At 39.0% G+C, this 18,081-nt stretch overlaps 1 protein-coding gene across 1 annotated transcript in view; it reads right to left on the bottom strand.

Moving 5' to 3' along the window:
* Positions 1-723: 723 nt before the first annotated feature.
* The window catches only part of Cbr-che-3, a gene marked incomplete at both ends in the record, with an annotated part of 52,996 nt that continues 35,638 nt past the window's right edge, over positions 724-18,081 (bottom strand). Inside the window, 23 exons of the mRNA XM_002638619.2 lie at positions 724-1,209; positions 1,775-2,166; positions 4,201-4,333; positions 4,546-4,733; positions 5,824-6,157; positions 7,181-7,461; positions 7,534-7,827; positions 8,484-8,652; positions 9,143-9,286; positions 9,526-10,386; positions 10,691-10,934; positions 11,148-11,269; positions 11,323-11,446; positions 11,492-11,640; positions 14,082-14,207; positions 14,259-14,396; positions 14,444-14,638; positions 14,684-14,826; positions 15,375-15,597; positions 16,123-16,355; positions 16,659-16,778; positions 17,152-17,256; positions 17,382-17,919. Of these exons, the coding sequence (XP_002638665.2) occupies positions 724-1,209; positions 1,775-2,166; positions 4,201-4,333; positions 4,546-4,733; positions 5,824-6,157; positions 7,181-7,461; positions 7,534-7,827; positions 8,484-8,652; positions 9,143-9,286; positions 9,526-10,386; positions 10,691-10,934; positions 11,148-11,269; positions 11,323-11,446; positions 11,492-11,640; positions 14,082-14,207; positions 14,259-14,396; positions 14,444-14,638; positions 14,684-14,826; positions 15,375-15,597; positions 16,123-16,355; positions 16,659-16,778; positions 17,152-17,256; positions 17,382-17,919 (5,742 nt within the window). The remainder of the gene's footprint in view (positions 1,210-1,774; positions 2,167-4,200; positions 4,334-4,545; positions 4,734-5,823; positions 6,158-7,180; positions 7,462-7,533; positions 7,828-8,483; positions 8,653-9,142; positions 9,287-9,525; positions 10,387-10,690; positions 10,935-11,147; positions 11,270-11,322; positions 11,447-11,491; positions 11,641-14,081; positions 14,208-14,258; positions 14,397-14,443; positions 14,639-14,683; positions 14,827-15,374; positions 15,598-16,122; positions 16,356-16,658; positions 16,779-17,151; positions 17,257-17,381; positions 17,920-18,081) is intronic.

The following is an 18,081-nucleotide window of genomic DNA, read 5'->3' as shown; positions in this document are numbered from 1 at the left end:
GGTCCAGGAGTCGTTAGAAAGAACGGTAAGTTAAAAGAAGTTTTGGGGATGTGCACGGGGAATTGAACTGACACCGTTTGCGAAAGAACTGTCATGTGTAGCGGTATTTCCCAGCTAAAAATATGTAAATGCGCTCTATCAAACTGTATACACTTAAAAATGATAATTTCCAGATGTCACTCTTCACAATGTTCGCTGAAGCCACGCACATCGTCACTGAAGAGGCCACCGGAGCCATCAATGCAGTCAAAATGACATTCGTCGACCCATCGAACAATGTACCGCCGAGAATCATTCCCGAGTACCCAGCCAGTGAGAAGCTCGTGAAACCCGTGGAGCCGGAGACATTGCTCGGAATGGAGGAGGACGCTGAGGACGGAAGCGACGGAGAGCTCGCGAAAAAGAAGCGTCGTGTGACGGCGTTCGTGAGAAGGGACAGCCTCCTGGACTCGACGAACTTCTTCCCAAGTCCAAACGCGATTCAGAAGCGGAGAGAAGCGCCGATCGATGAGGAGGAAGACACTGAAAACTAAATTGTTTTATTTTTCGCTTCATTTATTATCGCTTTCATGTACAATAATTTTTTTCCTTTTTTTTCGATCTGCTAGCTGGTAATGATAACTAGTGATCTTTTTTCATGATTTTTTATTCACTTTTAAACGCACAATACATTTTATTTAATTTTAAGCTGTATTTTTAGTTGTTAAAAAATCTTTTTTTTTGTTATCGCAGAAATAGGGCAACAGCTGCGATGTTCCATTGATCGGCACCACGACACGGCATGTTGACAGCGGTGATCAAGTCGGAACGCTCACTGGAATTGTACAGCGGCACCTGGATTTGCTCGCCAGTGATCGTCGAAGAGCTGTCAGAAGTCCATGCCAAGTAGAGGATCGGCGCCTGTACGTAGGCAGCACTGGATACGGTAGTCTCACGGAGGAACGAATCGAAAGTGGCACCTTGGAGTAGAAGACCCTGCACCTGGACACACTGTTTCGGTGGAAGTTGGGATGGTGTCCAGGCGGAAGAGAGAATCAGTTGATCCAACGGAATTTGGAGTTGTCGAGACGTGGTTTGTCTCAATGCATTCAAGAAGATGTTCGGATAGAAGAGATCCGAAAAATCGATGGGAGAGGAGAGGATCGACGAGGATTTGGAGGCTTCGTAGAGCTGCAAAAAAATCAAAATTTCAAAAAATTCAAAAAAAATCTGAAATTTTAAAAGTTCAAAAAAATCTGAAAAATTTTAAAAAATTCGAAATTTTTGAAAGTCGGAAAATAGCAAAAAATTCAAAATTTTCGAAATTTTGAAAAAAATAATTTTCGAGGCAAAAAATATTTTTCGAATCTTGTCAAAAAAAAATCTAAAAAAAGTTCTTAAAATCACAATTTTTTTCAATTTTTTTGAGTTTAAAATTTTCAAATTTGGAGCCAAAAATTCAAATTTTCAAAGAAATATTTTTTTTTTTGAAAAAAGCCCTTTTTTTAATATAAAAAAATCGATTTTAATTCGAAAAATTCAAATTTTCGAGCCGAAAAACCGGAAAATCCAATTTTGATCCTAAAATCGAAATTTCAAAATTTCCAAAAAAATTGTTTTTTTGAATTTGAAAAATTTGTCTGAAAATCAAAAATTAAAAGACTTGAAAAAAATTTTTTCAATTTTTTTTGAGTTTTTAAATTTTCAAATTTTTGAGCCAAAAATTAATTTTTCTTATTTTTTTCAAATTTTCAAAAATTCAAAATTTCCCCTAGAAAATCCCAAAACCCCCCACCTGCATCGTTCCCCGCGTCTTCTTCACCACCGCGTTCAAAAAATCCGCGGGGTCCGTTGGCCCCGCCCACAATCGATCCCATTCATCAGGTGTCTGTTGAAAGATCAACGATTGGATCGTCTTCTGAGTGACTCCAGATGCCAACGATGGATTCTTCATGGATTTGGCGACGTCTCCAATGCTTTTATGGAGGTTTCTGATCAAAATCAGTGCGTTTATCGTCTCCAAACACAAGACCTCATTGATTGGATCCGACGATTTTGATGTATTTTTTGGCAGCTCTTTTTTTGGGAGATCATCCGATTGACACAATTTTCTCCATAGCGAAATTATTTGGGATATCGATTCGGAGGTGTTATTCGAAGAGAGCGCATTTTTCGAGTCGCCCAGTGCTGAAAAGATTTAGTGGGCGTGGCCTAGAAATCCAAAATTCTGGTTTAGAATTTTAGAATTGTGTTTCTAGGCCATGCGATTCGAAATTTGAAAATCTAGGGCACGTTTTTTTGATCGATGGCCTAGGAACCCAAAATATTGGTTTCCTAGGGCACTACCTCCAACATTTGGGTTTCTATCTCCAAAATTGAGATTTGGTGGCCTAGAAGACTTATATTATGACCTAGAAAACCAAATTTGAAGATGGTGGCCCAGAAATCGAAAAATAGGAAATGGTGGCCTAGGAATCCCAGATTTTAACATGGTGGCCTAGAAATCCAGAATTCTGGTTCAGAATTTTTGAATTGTGTTTCTAGGTCATTCGATTCGAAATTTGGAATTCTAGGACACGGTTTTTGATCGATGACCTAGAATTCTGGAAAGCTGAGATTTGGTGGCCTAGAAATCTTATATTATTAGGTTGGCGGGAAAGTCTTTGTCACTCTGTTTGTTTAATCACTGTTCTCGTATATGGAGGCTGTGTATGATATCGACTTTAGTGAATAACAAGGTGATAAGAACCTTCCATATAAACAAGTCCCCATCTCCTTCCCTGCTCCTCATCTGTAATTGAAACGATATGTTTGTTCCCACTGCTATTCACATCAGACATGTTTTGATTTACCTCTTCCTATCTCACACCACGATGAAGGATTCGGAAACTTTCTTGAAGAATGTGTACAACACACATGCCCCTCACTACAATACTATTCGCAATTGGTTCCATCGTTTCGAAAAAGATGACTTCTCGCTCGATGAAAAGGATCGCTCTGGGAGACCCCGTGAGTTGGATTTGGACAAGCTGAAGCACGCATTGCAATCGGATCCATTTCAATCTAGCCGTGAACTAGCTGTCACATTCGGAGTTCACCATAGCACAGTCCTTGAAGGTTTGAAGTCTCTTGGAATGAGAAAACTTTTTGGTCGATTCATACCTCATCACCTGACTCAAGCCAACCTTGACCGCCGAGTCGACGATTCGATTACTCTTCTCACTCTCCACGCGGGCGATCGATGGCTGGACCGGCTAATAACCGGAGATGAGAAGTGGGTCTTCTACGATAATCACCACAGGAAATCCCAGTGGGTTGGAGAAGGAGAGAGCCCACAGGATGTCCCCAAACCCGACCTTCATCCGAAAAAAGTTATGCTCTCTGTGTGGTGGGGAGTGGACGGCCCCATCTACTGGGAACTTCTGCCCGAGGGCAAAACAATAACTGGAGACCTCTACACTACTCAACTACGAAACCTCAAGAAAGCAGTCGACCGTTCGGCCCTGAAAGACAAGAAAGTGTACTATCAACATGATAACGCTCGCCCACATGTTTCGAAACAAGTGAAGCAGGAGCTGATGGGATATGGATGGAATGTTCTCCCTCACCCCCCGTATTCTCCTGATCTTGCTCCTTCCGACTATTGGTTATTTGGCGATATGACACGTGCCTTCGAAGGAAGAAGCTTCAATTCCCGTGGAGCGGTCGAAGCGGCACTCAAACAATACTTTGCCTCACGCCCGGCTGGATTCTACCGCAATGGAATCCATAAATTGAGGGAACGTTGGAGACATGTTGTTGATAATGATGGACAATATAATTAATTATTCGGTTATTTTTTCTTTGAGAAATAAACTATTGAAAAAGTGACAAAGACTTTCCCGCCAACCTAATATAAAATGGGGCCTAGAAACCCAAATTAGGATATGGTGGCCTAAAAACCCGAACTATGGAAATAGCGGCATAGAATGCAACTTTGCATGGTTCTAGGCCACTACCAAACTCGGGTTTCTAGGCCAGCATCTCCCAAGTTTGGGTTTCTAGGCCACTATTTCCTAGTTTTGGATTTCTAGTCCAAAAGGTTCAAATTTGGGTTTCTAGGCCATTTATGGATACTCTACATCAAGAAACTTTAAACTTGGGTTTCTAGGCCACGTGTAATAGTTTTGGGATTGGTGGCCTAGAGATTTTCTAGGCCACCATATTGATTTTCAAACGAACCTAGTGTTCGTATCGATGAAATCGTTCGATCGGCTTCTACGATTTGCCATGAATATTTGATATTTTCGGGAAGACCAAAGAGGAATGGTTCGTCGACGGATGGGACCGTCTTTGAGATGTGCGAGATGTATTCCTGAAGAAATTTGAATTTTTTATTGAGAAAGTGCGCTCTATTGACAATTAACGCGCTCCATTCGTTGTTTGTTCGGTGGAGCGCGGTTGAGCGGTGCGGCAAAATTTTCATCGATTTTTTCTCGACAGAAAAAAGAATGAAAGCGCGCTCCGTGGATAATTTTTTGAATAATTTTCAAAAAATTTAGCATGTGCGCTCCATTGAGATCGTACCTGAACATTAGTACTCGCTGGAATATCGATTCCTTTCACCAATTGCTGGCCAGTGCGCCCATTAATTTTGTCATCGGAAAACAAAATATTTAAATAGGATTCGAGAACTTTCGCATCGAAATCATTCTCGATTCGACCGCCGTAGATCACGAACTTCAGAATTCCACGGACGAATTCCCAATCGGATTCTGGAAGAGAAAATGGGGTTTTAGTGAAAAGTTAGGCCATGAGAATTTTGAATTTTGAAAAAAAATTTTTGAGGTAATTTCAAAATATCGTGAAACCTGTAATAGAAGGGCCCCCACTTGTCAAGTTTGAGCTTAATTATCTCGGCTCCTTTAAAAGATATCGAGAATTTGTCAACTGATAAAATGTTTGTGATATTGTGATAAACAATTTATCAGTTGACAACTTTTTTATATCTTCGACAGTAAGCGAGATAATTTGACTCAAAGTTGAAAGTTAGAGAGCCCTTCTATTACAGGGATTACGGTATCTGATTATTTGGAATTTTAGAATTTTAGATTCTGAAATTCTGAAATTTTAAAAGATTTTCAGATTTTTAGGGTTCTTAAGATTTTCGAATTTGACAATAGAATTGATTTCAGATTCTTGGATATTTAAAGATTCTCAGATTTTGAGATTCTGAGAAAACCTGAAAATTTCAAAATTCGAAAAAAAACACATTTTTCAGAATTTTTAGGATTTTCATCCAGATTTTCAAATTTTCTAGAAAATCTGAAAAACCTGAAATTAAGAAAAAAAGAAACTTTTTCAGATTTCTAGAGTTTAAGATTTTTGAGATTTCAGTTTTTTAGTCTTTTCATATTTTTAGATTTTTGACGATTTTTAGGATTTTCAGTTTCCTATTAAACTCTGAAATTCAGAAACTCTGAAATTCAAAAATTTTAAAATTCAGAAATTCTAAAATTCTAAAATTCTAAAATTCTAAAATTCTAAAATTCTAAAATTCTAAAATTCTAAAATTCTAAAATTCTAAAATTCTAAAATTCTAAAATTCTAAAATTCTAAAATTCTAAAATTCTAAAATTCTAAAATTCTAAAATTCTAAAATTCTAAAATTCTAAAATTCTAAAATTCTAAAATTCTAAAATTCTAAAATTCTAAAATTCTAAAATTCTAAAATTCTAAAATTCTAAAATTCTAAAATTCAGAAATTCTAAAATTCTAAAATTCTAAAATTCAGAAATTCAGAAATTCAGAAATTCGAAATTCAAAAAAAAATTTCTGAAATTCTTCAAATTGAAAGCCACTCACTATTCTCAGTCAATTGCTCTACAAACGACTTGGCAACTCTCACATCACTAGCTGAGAACTCATAAAATTTGGTCCATCCCTGTGGAATGAAAGTTCGTCTCTCCTGAAGAAGGGCATGAAGCCAAGCTAACACAAATATCGATTGACACGTCACAACACTCCGCCCATTTCGATCGATTTGTATATAGGTCCGCAGCAGGTTGTTCCGGACGCCTGGCGGCGGTTCAAATGTGATTTTTAGCGATTGCTGGAGCATCATTGAGGGGAAACGGGCGTCTGCTTCTGTAGTCAACCATAGGCGGAAGTTCTCGTGGGGCGTTGTGAGGGAAAGGTGCTGGAAAATTATGTTATGAGTTGGATTGGGCATGGAATGAGCTTCAAAATGAGCCTAAACACGGCTAGGATTGCTTGATTTGGGATTACTGTAGTTTTCGTGGTGGGACCCGAACAAAGGCTTGTTTATACTCATTTTGAAGCTCTAAACAAGCCAAATTCAAAAATATATGTTTCCTTCAAATTGGCAGAATTTTCAGTGAGTTACGGTAGTTTTCCATTCAAAAAAACTGTCGTTCAATTTGAAACTACCGTAACAGTGAAAATTCTATTATTTCAGAAGAAAATTGTATTTTTGAATTTGGCTTGGGATGAGCTTCTAAATGAGCCTAAACACGACCTGTCTAGACTAGTTTTGATTTTTTTTTGGATTACTGTAGGTTTCGTGGTGGGACCCATTTATTTTGCAATTTAAAAAAAAATATGGACGTGTTTAGGCTTGTTTCAAAGCATTTATCAAGCTGAATAAGAATTGTTAAAATTCAAATGAAGAAAATTGAAAATACCTGAATTATGACGAAAAAATCGTTTTCGAATATTTTTCAAAAAAATCTTAAATTTCTGTAATTTCTGGATCACAGTAGTTTTCGTGGTGGGACCCGATGTGAGCCAAACCTAGGCTTGTTTAGGTTCATTTTGAAGCTCCAAGCATGAGAAATTCAAAAATGTTTGTTTCTTTGAGAATAGTAAATTTCTCCCCGAGTGACAGTAGTTTGAAACTCAAAATCTTTTTTTTTTAGTTTGAAACTACCGTAACTCAGTGGAAACTACACCATTTGGAAAGAAATGTATATTTTTGAGTTTCTCTTGTTTGGAGCTTCAAAATGAGTTTAAACAAGACTAGTTTTGGTTCCCATCGGGCCCCTCCACGAAAACTACAGTAATCCAACAAAAATTCAAAATTGACCTAGATAAGTCGTCTTTAGGCTCATTTTGAAGCTCTTAACGAGCTAAATTCAAAAATATATGTTTTGAAGGCTTCAGCAAGCTAAACGGGCTCCTAAAACGTTTTCAAAAAGCCTACCTTAAAAATCGACGGGACCGCTTGAAGCATCAAATGTAAATTGTTCAAACACAACCATTCCCCATTAGCGGCCGAGTTCCGAATTGCTTCATACGCGGCTTGCTCCTGTCCCTGTCCCATGGAAATCGAGTGGTACGGTACTTTAAGAGCGCTGGCGAGCTCCGCGAGCTCCTGGGATGGGTCTGCTCCATCGGCAAGGATAAAGAGGATGGGTTCGGAGGATTCGGATTCTGAGAAGATGTGACGGAGTTCAAAAGCTGGTGGATTGATTGAGGGGATGTCTGGAAATTTAAAGAATCAGAAATTACTGAAAATCTGGAAGCTGAGCAATCTGATTCTCCAAAATCACCCACTCAACGTCTTGAGCACAAAATCCATCAAACAATTATACAACCGTTCTGGTCTTGCGGCCTGTATGAAAAGAACCTTCTGGAAATGTGTCATTTTCACTTCAACATTCCTCGGAAACGCCGTTTCGCACTGGAGCATCTTTGCGAATTCGCTCCACGTCGCGTCGTCGCCAATTTGGAAATTATTGAAGAGACTCGGAAGATGGTTTCGGATTCTGGCTAGAGATGGAAGACGATCTGGAGCAATCCAGGACACTCGGATGCCACTAAGATCCGTTGATTCGTCTACGAGAACCCCTGTAATAATAAGGTTGGACTTTAGAAGTAAGGAGACTTTGGGTAGCCTAAACTACAGTAATCCAATTTTAAGTTAACCTTGTACTACAGTAATTCAATTTCAAGATACCCCCTTTTTAAGCTCTTAAGAAGCCCTGGAAGCTTAGTTTGGTAAGTAAAAGCTTGTTTAAAGCTACAAAATGAGCCTGAAGCAAGCCTTGGTTCGGGTCCCACCACGAAAACTACAGTAGTCTGATTTCAAGCAAACCTAATTCTGTTTAAAGATATTTTACAACTCCTGGAACATCAGTTTGACCATATCAACAAAATTTAGCTTGCTGAGAGCTTCTTATCTAGACTTATCTAGGTCAACTCTGCTTTTTAGTTTGATTACTGTAGTCTTTGTGGTGGGAGCCAATATGAACTAAACCTAGGCTTGTTTAGGCTCATTTTGAAACACTAAACAAGCTAAATTTTAAAATATAGGTTTTAATTTAAGCTTGTCTCATTTCGAGCTCCAAAATGAGCCTAAACACGAATATTTTTGCTCAAAATTGTGTCCCACCACGAAAACTACAGTAATTCGATTCGAAGCAAACCTAGGCTTGTTTGGGCTCATTTTGAAGCTTATTTCAAGCCGAACTTAGTTATCCACATTATTTCATACCATAACATACCTGTGAACAGTTCCCACTCTTTTGGTTGAAACATTTTCGGTTGTGTTGCATTTATGAAGGCGACAGCGAACATCAAACGGTCCTGACGGAAGATTCCACGAGAGATATGATAGAATACGGTAAGCTGCATTTGACGAGCAAGGCTTTCTACACGAGTTGAGCTTTTGTCCTAGAACAAAAATTCCTTATTTTTATTGGTCTTTTTTTTCAAAAATTTGAAAATTGCCAACTTTGAAGCCCTACAAAAGTAGTCCAACATTTTTCAATTGCTCTGAAATTTGGTAAGTATACTGAACGAAAATAGAACTTTAATTTTGTAGTTGACAACTTTTTTGTGCAAACGCGCCCTAGCGAGATACGGCGCAAAGAAGGCGGCTAACCTCTAATTGAAGGGAGGTAGAGGTGGCGGCGGCGCCGTGGGCCACCGCGACGCTTCTTTGCGTCATATCTCGCTAGGGCGCGTTTGCACAAAAAAGTTGTCAACTACGAAAATGAAGCTCGATTTTTGTTTAGTATACACTGAAATTTTCAGACAAATCGAAGCTTTTTGGATTACTTTCGTGGGGCTTCAAAGTTGGGGTAGCAGTCGACTCTTTGGCGGCCGATCGAGATACCGTAGTCGTTGTACACCATCACGCAAAAGTGCACAGAATTCTTACCTCACACGACTTGATAGTCTTTTCAAAAAGCTTCATTATCGTGTTGACACTATAATTGTACATTGAATTGTAGTACTGTAGATTGGAGAACGAGAAGAAAAGGCTTGAAGTGAATTGACTCAACGGCACATAGATTTCTTTTTGCTGTAAAACGGTTACTGTAAGAGATATCAAAAATCTGTCAACTGATAAAATATTTATCATAACATGAGAAATATTTTATTAGTTGAGATCTTTTTAATATCTCTTATAGGAACCGAGATAATTGAGCTCAATTATCTCGGTTACTGTAAGAGATATCAAAAATTTACCAACTACTAAAATGTGACACAAACTACGACAAGTTCTTTATCAGTTGACAACTTTTCGATATCAAGACCTACCGTAGTCAATTCCTTGTGCAATTGCTCACTCTCCACAATACTCTTACTAATAATCTCGGCACTCTCTTTCGACTTGTTCAACGAATCCAAAAGTGCAGTGTTCTCCAGAAGATTTCCCTGTGACGTAGCCAACTGTTGGAGCAACAACTGCTCCAAACCCTCAAGCTCCAATTTTTTGAGCTCAGCGTCTCGGAGAAGACTCGATGATCGCTCTTCTAGCTCCGGCTTTTCAAGATGGATAGCGACGTCGAGAAGCTGAGCAGAGAGAGCACTTATCGTAGTTGTAAAGTTCACAATATTCAATTGGGCAGATGCATTGGGTCTTATTTCAACTTTATCGTCTCTGGTGCAAATAAAGATTTTGAAATCGGAGTTATAGTCAATCGATTTTCCACCAAAGGAGATGACTTGACGTGGTCCCTGACTTGATAAATCCCTTCTTAGAATCGGAATCAGTGCTGCATCGAACTCCACCACATCTTCTACGATTATAGTTTTTCCAAATCGAATCGCCAACTCGATTTGAGTCATAAGGTCCGGTTGAGCAGCTTTGAATGTTTCAGATTTATCCAGAAACTTGGCCAGGAACGTTGACACTTGTCCAGATGGATCGATGATTAAAGGCACATGCTGTGAATTGAACATTATCGATCCGTTTTCTAGGGAGAGTTGATCTGCTGGTAGTCCTTTGGTTTTCCAGTTTAGTTGCTCGGTTTCCAGGCTGGCAAAGGAGAGAGGGTTGAAGCCAGAGGGCATATTGAATGTTTTACACATGGATTTTAGTAGTGATTTTCTATCTTTTTCTGAGCAACCACCAAGATAGGTGAGGAACGCAGAGGTGATAAGAGAGCACATTTCTATCTGAAAATACGTTTGAAATTGATTTTGGATCTTTTATGGCCTGAAAACCAAAGGACGGGTCGTTGACGGACGGCCGACGGACTATTGGAACCTTTTGGAAAATCTGATTTATCTCGGTTACTGTAAAAGATATCAAAAAGTGGTCAACTAATAAAATGTTCAGCATAACAAGGAAAGTATTCTAACAATTGACCAATTTTTGATATCTTTCACAGGAACCGAGATAAATAAGGTCGAAGTTGACTGTTTAGAAAGCCACATATAGTTGTTTTAATTCGTATCTCTCTGCCTACAGGACCCTTACCTTTGACTGCTCCTCTACCAATGTCTCAATTTGCACTTTCCATCTCTCAAACTCGCCGGAAAGACTCTCAACAAGTGTGCCAGCTATCCGAATCGTGTCTTGTTCTCGATCCAAATCCACTTTTATCTGCGTCGCTTCTTTCATCAGCACTTCGAATTTCCGTTTCAACTCCCCAACCACTTCGTCAACACTTTGCAAGCCTTTGGATAGATTTTCCATTTGTTTTTCAGCTTTTTTGAGATTTCTGGAATTTTTTTTAATCATATGAGGCGACCCTCTCCCACTCCTGGAAAAACGCAAAATCCGCCACCCTCCTCTACACCTTGCGGTGCTCCAACCTTTGTCTGCCGCGTGGCGCAGTGGCTAGCGCGCCTGTTTTGCAATCGGAGAGTCGCGGGTTCGACTTCGCGCTTGGCTCAAAACCCTTTTTCTTCCTTTTTTTCTTAAAAAAACCCACTTTATCAGCTTATTCTTTTCATTTTCCAAAGGAGAAATCTTTTCCAAAATCTTTGAGTACTCCAAATTCGCCTTTACCCATGCGGCCAATGGTGCAGCCGCTGCCGATGCTCGTTTAGCGTTCTATAAATTTTTCTTTGAATTAAAATCTGTTTGTCCAGATGTCTACCACCTACCGCTTCCTCAAAAGATGCAGACTTTTGTTTGACAATAGCCGTCACCTTCTTGTGAATCTCGCTTGTGATTCGATTCGCATCGAAATTCATTATATCATCCTTCACCCCGCTTTTCGACAAGAATCTGAAATCTATCTGTGTATCTGAACATCCCGGATGTCCTCCTTACTTTCTCATAGCCTCCCAAGACGTATCCAGAATACCCATGAATACTAAAACGGCTTGTAGAATGTCTCTCACGGCTTCAGGAGGTGCACGAAGACTTCTGATCTCACTGAGCGACTCGGATTTGATCGATCCAACAGCTCGACGGGCTTCCTGGAAATTTAATTTGAGATTTCGGAATTCCAGCCAAAAGACTACCCTAGCTCGTGAAGCCAAGCACACCTGAAAAGTAGCGGAAACGCCCGCGCTTATCTACGCCTTTTGGTGTGCTAGCTCGGCTGCGGCTGTTGTCTTTTGGGCAATAGTTAAGGGCTTGCCGTCTTTTGAGCGAACTATGAGCACCTTTTGGGCGAAGTTGGGGCGCCACCGTCTTTTGAGCAGACTTTGGGCGCCTTTTGGGCGAAATTTGATGGTAATCTCTGTTGGCAAACTGTTGATAAAAATATTACATGTAATGAATTGTGTGTGAGTTTGAATGAATTGTTAAGTTGCCAATAAAAACATGACATTATATTTTGAATGTATTTTTTAAAAGATATTTTGCTTTCTCAGTTTTAATTCATAATTGATAATTTATACTCAGAACTTGAAATTTAAAGTTTCAAAAGTTGTGGACAATTTCTCGGTTGAAAAAAGTGATGCTGATTGCGAGAAAACATCATAAAATGTATGCCCTCTAAAAAGTCAACTGTTGGTGTCTGTAAAAAGACATAAAACTCGTATTTGATATACAATCTCTAGACCAAAGCCCAAACGGACTACCGTATTTCCCCTAATAGAAGACCTCCCAAACCGTCAATTTTGAGCTCAATTATCTTGGCTCTTTTTAAAGATATCAAAAATTTGTCAACTGATAAATAATTTATCATAACGTCACCTATTTTCCATCAGTTGACAACTTTTTGAAATCTTTCATAGGAATCGAAATAATTGAGCTCACTCAGGTAGAGAATAAAAGTGAACTCTGGCGAAATTTGGGGAACCCCGACGGAAATAGGAAGTCGGTGGTGTAGGAGAAGGTCGGACGCAGGTTTGGCGAACTTCGGCGAACTCTGGGCGAGTTTTGAATGCGTTGCGTGCAAGCGACGCGTGCATTTCGAATTTTGCATCACCTATTTTTTCCTATTTTCAGTGTTTTATCTGAATTCCTGCTCAAACTTCTAAATATTTTTATCCAAAAATGATTAGATTTTTGAAACCGAAAACGACGAAGAACAAATACCGTGAGTGGAATAGAAAATTTCAATTAAAGGGGGGGACAGGAGGTTTTTCGTAGTTTTTTTGTAGCTAGAGTATGCATTCTACCGTCACGGTGTACAACGCTTAATGTCACGCTGCGTACAGCTGTCGTCCTTGCCTTTATGTATGCAATCGGGCGTGCGCTCTCTCTTTGCCCGCGTGGCTCAGTCGGTAGCGGCGCCGCACCCTCAATCATCGCCCTCACAAGTTCAACTCCTCGAGGGGCATCTTTAAACGGAATTTCGAGAACATTTTTTTTTCATGTCCCCCCCCCCCCCTTTAAATCCTTTTTCATTCAGCGTCGAACTGAGAAAATCATTTTTCTGAGTTCTATCTCGTCTACCCCCCCTTTGAGCACATCTCCAGAAGTTTTCCACTGATAGCATGTAAGGTAAACAACAATTATGTTATTCAGTCATTAATAACGTTTTTAGACTCAAGATTCGGAATTTCGTGAATGCCGCAAATCCTTCGCTTGGAAGGGACAAGTCAGAGAATCCGCGAAGTCAGAAGAAGCTTCAAAAGGTTCGTATATTCTGGGTTTGAAGCTTTCGAAAACGTCCAAAAATATTGAGAAAATGCTTTTAAAATGTTTGTAATGTTGTGAAGATATATTTCCCTAAGTATATCGGCAATGAAAATCCGACCTCATCGAGTCCATTTAAAATTCTTTTGAGATTTCTAGTGGAATGGTAGGCGAAATGTCGTTAGAAATAGTTTGAAAAATATCGAAATTCAATTCTGCACAAGCCTTTTAGTCTGCTAAGTGTCAGACTTAGCAAATTTTCAGTGGGAAAAATAAATGATACAATTTTTTGAAAATCAATAAATTTTTTCAGAAATAACAACTACAGCCAACTTCCCGATCGAAAAATCGACTTGGACACGGACAAGGATAAAGTAAAGATGGCAACATCAAGCCGGGGATGCGAAAAATTTTAAAAGCTTCTTTTTTTGTATGTTCTTTTTTTCAACAGTTTTTTGTATTAGTTTTCATAATTGTTTGAATAAATAAAATTTTCTCATTGAACTAGTCTTCCAAGAAAGAAAGAAAAACAAATTTAAAGCGAACCCAAGGCAACGGTGGAAGGTTTTAGGCGAAAGCTGGGCGAAGTTTTGCCAGCTTTTGAGCGGCGTTTGGGCACCTTCTGGGAAAATCTTAAGCGTAATCTGGCCAAACAGCGCCCAAAAGGGGGCCAACTTTCGCCCAAATGACGACAGCCGCAGCCGAGAGCTGTTGGTGTGCGCGTGGCTGATTTGCTAACGCTCTTTCTTTTTAATCTGGCACTCTTACGTTTGACCCCTTTGAAGTCAATTCTTTTTATTTCTTTTTTCAACTTTTTTTGAAAACTTACATCAATTAACGGCTGCACTTCTTTCAATTGCTCATCTATCTTGGCTTTCTTCTCCTCAATAACCACATTTTCCTTCTCGGTCGCCTCTTTCAACTGCTCCATGGACAGTTTTTGGTCTTCTGCTCCCTAAAAAAGTTTGAAGTCCCTAATCTAAAATCAAAAAATCTCAAAACTTACACTCATACTCTCCGTAATCGCCTTCAACGCCTCATCAGCTTCCGCCTGTTTTTCAGCGAGTAGCTTACTTTTTTTGCCAGCTTTTTTCTGCATTTTCGCCACTTCTTCACGAGCTTCGTTCAGTTTTGAAACTCCGCCCTAAACATTTACTTTTTGTTAATTATCAATAGAGCGACCATGCATACCTTCAACCTATCAAGTCTAGCTGAAAGTGTACTCCGTTTATAGCCCAACAGCTGACAACAATTTTCTACAAACTGCCTGTATTTAATTGTTTGAATGGATAAATTTTCAGGCAGGTTGATGAGAATATCCGGGAATCCAGTTAGAATCGAGTCGGTTGCTGTGATGCCTTTTGATTCCATTAATAGCTTGGGAATCTGAAATTCAAGTTTTTGGGATCTGTGTGTCCGGATGTCCCTTACCTCGTTCAAGCTAGATTTATCGAATCGATCAGCAAAGATTACGTTACAATGTTTCAGGATCGCTGGATTTTCAGTGATGTTCAGTTTGAAATCATTGGCTTCCACTTCAAGAATCAACACGACATGGACCAGGCTTCGGATTCCTGAAGTTTCAGACTATAACATATCGTAGAAACTCTAATAGATCCCCTCCAAACCGTCAACTTTGAGCCTTTCTATCTCATTTTCTGGGAGAGATATCAAAAAGTGATCAACTAATAAAATGTTTATCATAATATTAGCAACATTTTATCAGTCGATTACTTTTTGATATCTTTTAAGGGAACAGAGATAATCTGGTTCAAAGTTTGTTAAGGGGTTGGACCATTATATGGTTAACGGTAATTTTCCATTCGAAACTTTCTTCAGGTATGTTATTTTTTGATCAAATAAAAAGGATGTTATAGAAAAACTCAAAAGCTACAAAATGATATTATTTGCAAAGCTGTATGTAATCTGTGAACAAAGTTATAGAAACAAATTAAAAAGTAATTCTGTCCCCGCCATGGCCGTCGCTGTGTTCGACTGTAACTTGTCTGTAACTTTGTTTACAGACAAGATACAGTAATCTAAATATTTTCATTTTGCAGCTCTTCATTTTTTCTATTAAATCCATTTTAATTGGTGAACAAATATCAATTCTGAAACTCACGATGCGCCAAAAACTGTTGCAATGCCCCTGTGAACGACGCCTGATTGGCTGCTTCAGACACCAGCGCCACTAGCCCATCCAATTCTTGTTGAGTGAACAATCCGGGCACATTTCCGCTAGCCAATAAAGAATTTATGGCTTGAAGGAAGACATTTTTCCGAAGTTGATGATCTTCAAGAATCAGAACGACGTGTTCGTTGTTCGTGATAGCTTGGGTGATGGCCTGGAAACTTAATCTTACACTTTGAGCTTAATTATCTCGGCTCCTATAAGAGATATCAAAATTTGGCAAACTACAAAAATATTAAGGATATTGTGATAAACATTTTATTAGTTGACAAATTTTTGATATCACTCAAAGGAACCGAGATAATTGAGCTCAAGTATTTACGATACTCGAAGACAGAGTGAAAAACGACATAAGCCTGTCTATCAGGTACACATTTACAACAGCTCGATTACTCTGAAAATTTCAGAGTATTTTAAACAAACACAGAGCTTCATTTTTGTAGTTAACAACGTTTTTGCGCAAATGCGCTATAGCGAATTATGGCAAGTGGAATTGCAGCTATCATCCACGGCGGAGATCGTCTTAAGAAAAACAGACATATCTCGCTAGAGCGCGTTTTCCCAAAAAAAGATGCTAACTACACAATTTAAGCCATATTTCTGGTTAGTATTCTCTGAAATTTTTAGACCAATCCAAAAAAGTTTGAACAACTTTGGTGGGACCTGAAAACCCACTTACCGCTTTCATTTCATTATCAAACTGTTTCGATGAGAAATTCGCTGTCACCGCCGGCGAGAACACTTGGATATTGTGCATATGAGCAACTAGTCGAACACCATCTCTTCGTCCAAATCCAGTCCGTCCGGGTAGGAATAAATGACCACCGGGGGTGGTTAGAACACGATCAAGGCATGCACAGAAATAGGATAATTGACTGGTAAGGGGCGAATTGAAGTTGGCCACTTCGAAGGCTGCAAAGAAAACCATTTATCTCGGTTTCTGTAAAAGTTATCAAAAAGTTGTCCACTGCTAAAATGTTGCATATAATATGGTAAAAATTTTATAAGTTTACACATTTTCAATATCTCTTATAAGAACCGAGATAGTTGACCTCAATGCAGGCTTTAAGTTCGTTTAATTTGGTTCCTGTAAAAGTTACAAAAATGTAGTCAACTAATGAAATGTGTATCATAATATCACAAACATTTTCTTAATTGACAACTTTTCAATATTTTTTACAGAAATTGAGATAAATTGTGTTAAAGTTAACTCACTGAATCGATTAATTGATTTCAACAAGAGTTGATTGTATTCCTTCATGTTGATCGGAGTTAGTGGAAGACCTGTGTTACTCTCTCCAGGTACAACGGATCCAGTTGTGACGTAGACTTTGTCTGAAAAATGTTTTGATCTTACTGTAGAATCTCTGACCGTCAACTTTGAGCTTAATTATCTTGGTTATCGTGAGAGATATCAAAATGTGGTTAACTACTAAAATGTTTATCATAAAATCAAAAACGTTTCATCAATAGACTATTTTTTGATAACTTTCCCAGAAACCGAGATAAATTGGTCAAAGTTGATGGCTAGGGTTTTAAGACAGCCCGTAAATACTCTCGTCTATTTTGAGCCTACATAACTCATTTTTTGTGAAAGATATCAGAAAGTAGTCAACTAACAAAATGTTTATCATAAAAGCAAAAATATTTTATCAGTTGACAACTGTTTGAGTTGACAAGGACTGAGATAATTGAGCTCAAATCACACACCGCTTCTGGCAATGTGGTCGGCGCCGTAGGCTGCGCCAATACGATGCTTGCACTTTGTGATCAGTTATCTCGTCTCCTGTGAAAGATATCAAAAATGTGTCAACTGATAAAATGTTTATCATAATATCACAAACATTTTATATGTTTATCACTGTTCGATATCTTTCACAAGGATTGAGATAATTGAGCTCGAAGTTGGGCGCTATTCTTCTAGAGTAGAATCCTCACCTGCACTTTGCGACACTGGAATCACATTTCTCAGAATATCCTCAAATTTCTGTTTATCGTTTTCGGTTGGCAGTCGATCCGCAAATATTCGTTTTCCCTCGAAACAAATCACTCCTTCCAGTTTGCCTTGATCCAGCTCATGTCTCAAAAGTGAGACTACCCAATTGGTAAGGTCTCTGGGCGAAAATTGGAATACGATACTGTCAGAGGGTTTGAAGCTTTGTTGAACCTTGGTATAGACATCAACCATTCGAGAAGCGAGTGTTTCTGAATTTCGTTCTCCAACGTCTTCAAGAATTGGAGTTAGATAGGTACGGTAGATAGAAGTCAGCTGGGGAGTGTCCGTGTTGTTCAGAGAGATACATCGAAGAAGGGAGAAGAGGCGATTGGAGATATTTGTGGATGCACCGTCGCCGAGTGGGTTCATGGACCCAACGAATTGAATGTTTTCGATTGAAACCCATTCTAAATTGTGATCGAAGAATCCTTGATAGGTTAGAAGTTGTTGGAGAAGTGCCAGGAGTTCGTTGGTGCCGTACTGAAAACTTTTTTATTAAAGGAACATGGAATTTTAATAGACTTTTTTTCAAAAACTTGTTCTATAAGCCCCTCAAAAAGTTGAGTTTGTGAGCTCGCCGTTGGAGGTTCCGCGTTGCTGCCAGCTGAGCTACGCAGCACAGCCATCGCTAGATGGTGGCGG

This window comes from Caenorhabditis briggsae (assembly GCF_000004555.2).
Source record: "Caenorhabditis briggsae complete genome, chrI, whole genome shotgun sequence".
Lineage (NCBI taxonomy): Eukaryota > Metazoa > Nematoda > Chromadorea > Rhabditida > Rhabditidae > Caenorhabditis > Caenorhabditis briggsae.
Note: the sequence above shows the minus strand (reverse complement) of the source record. Positions and strands in the feature narration are given on the sequence as shown.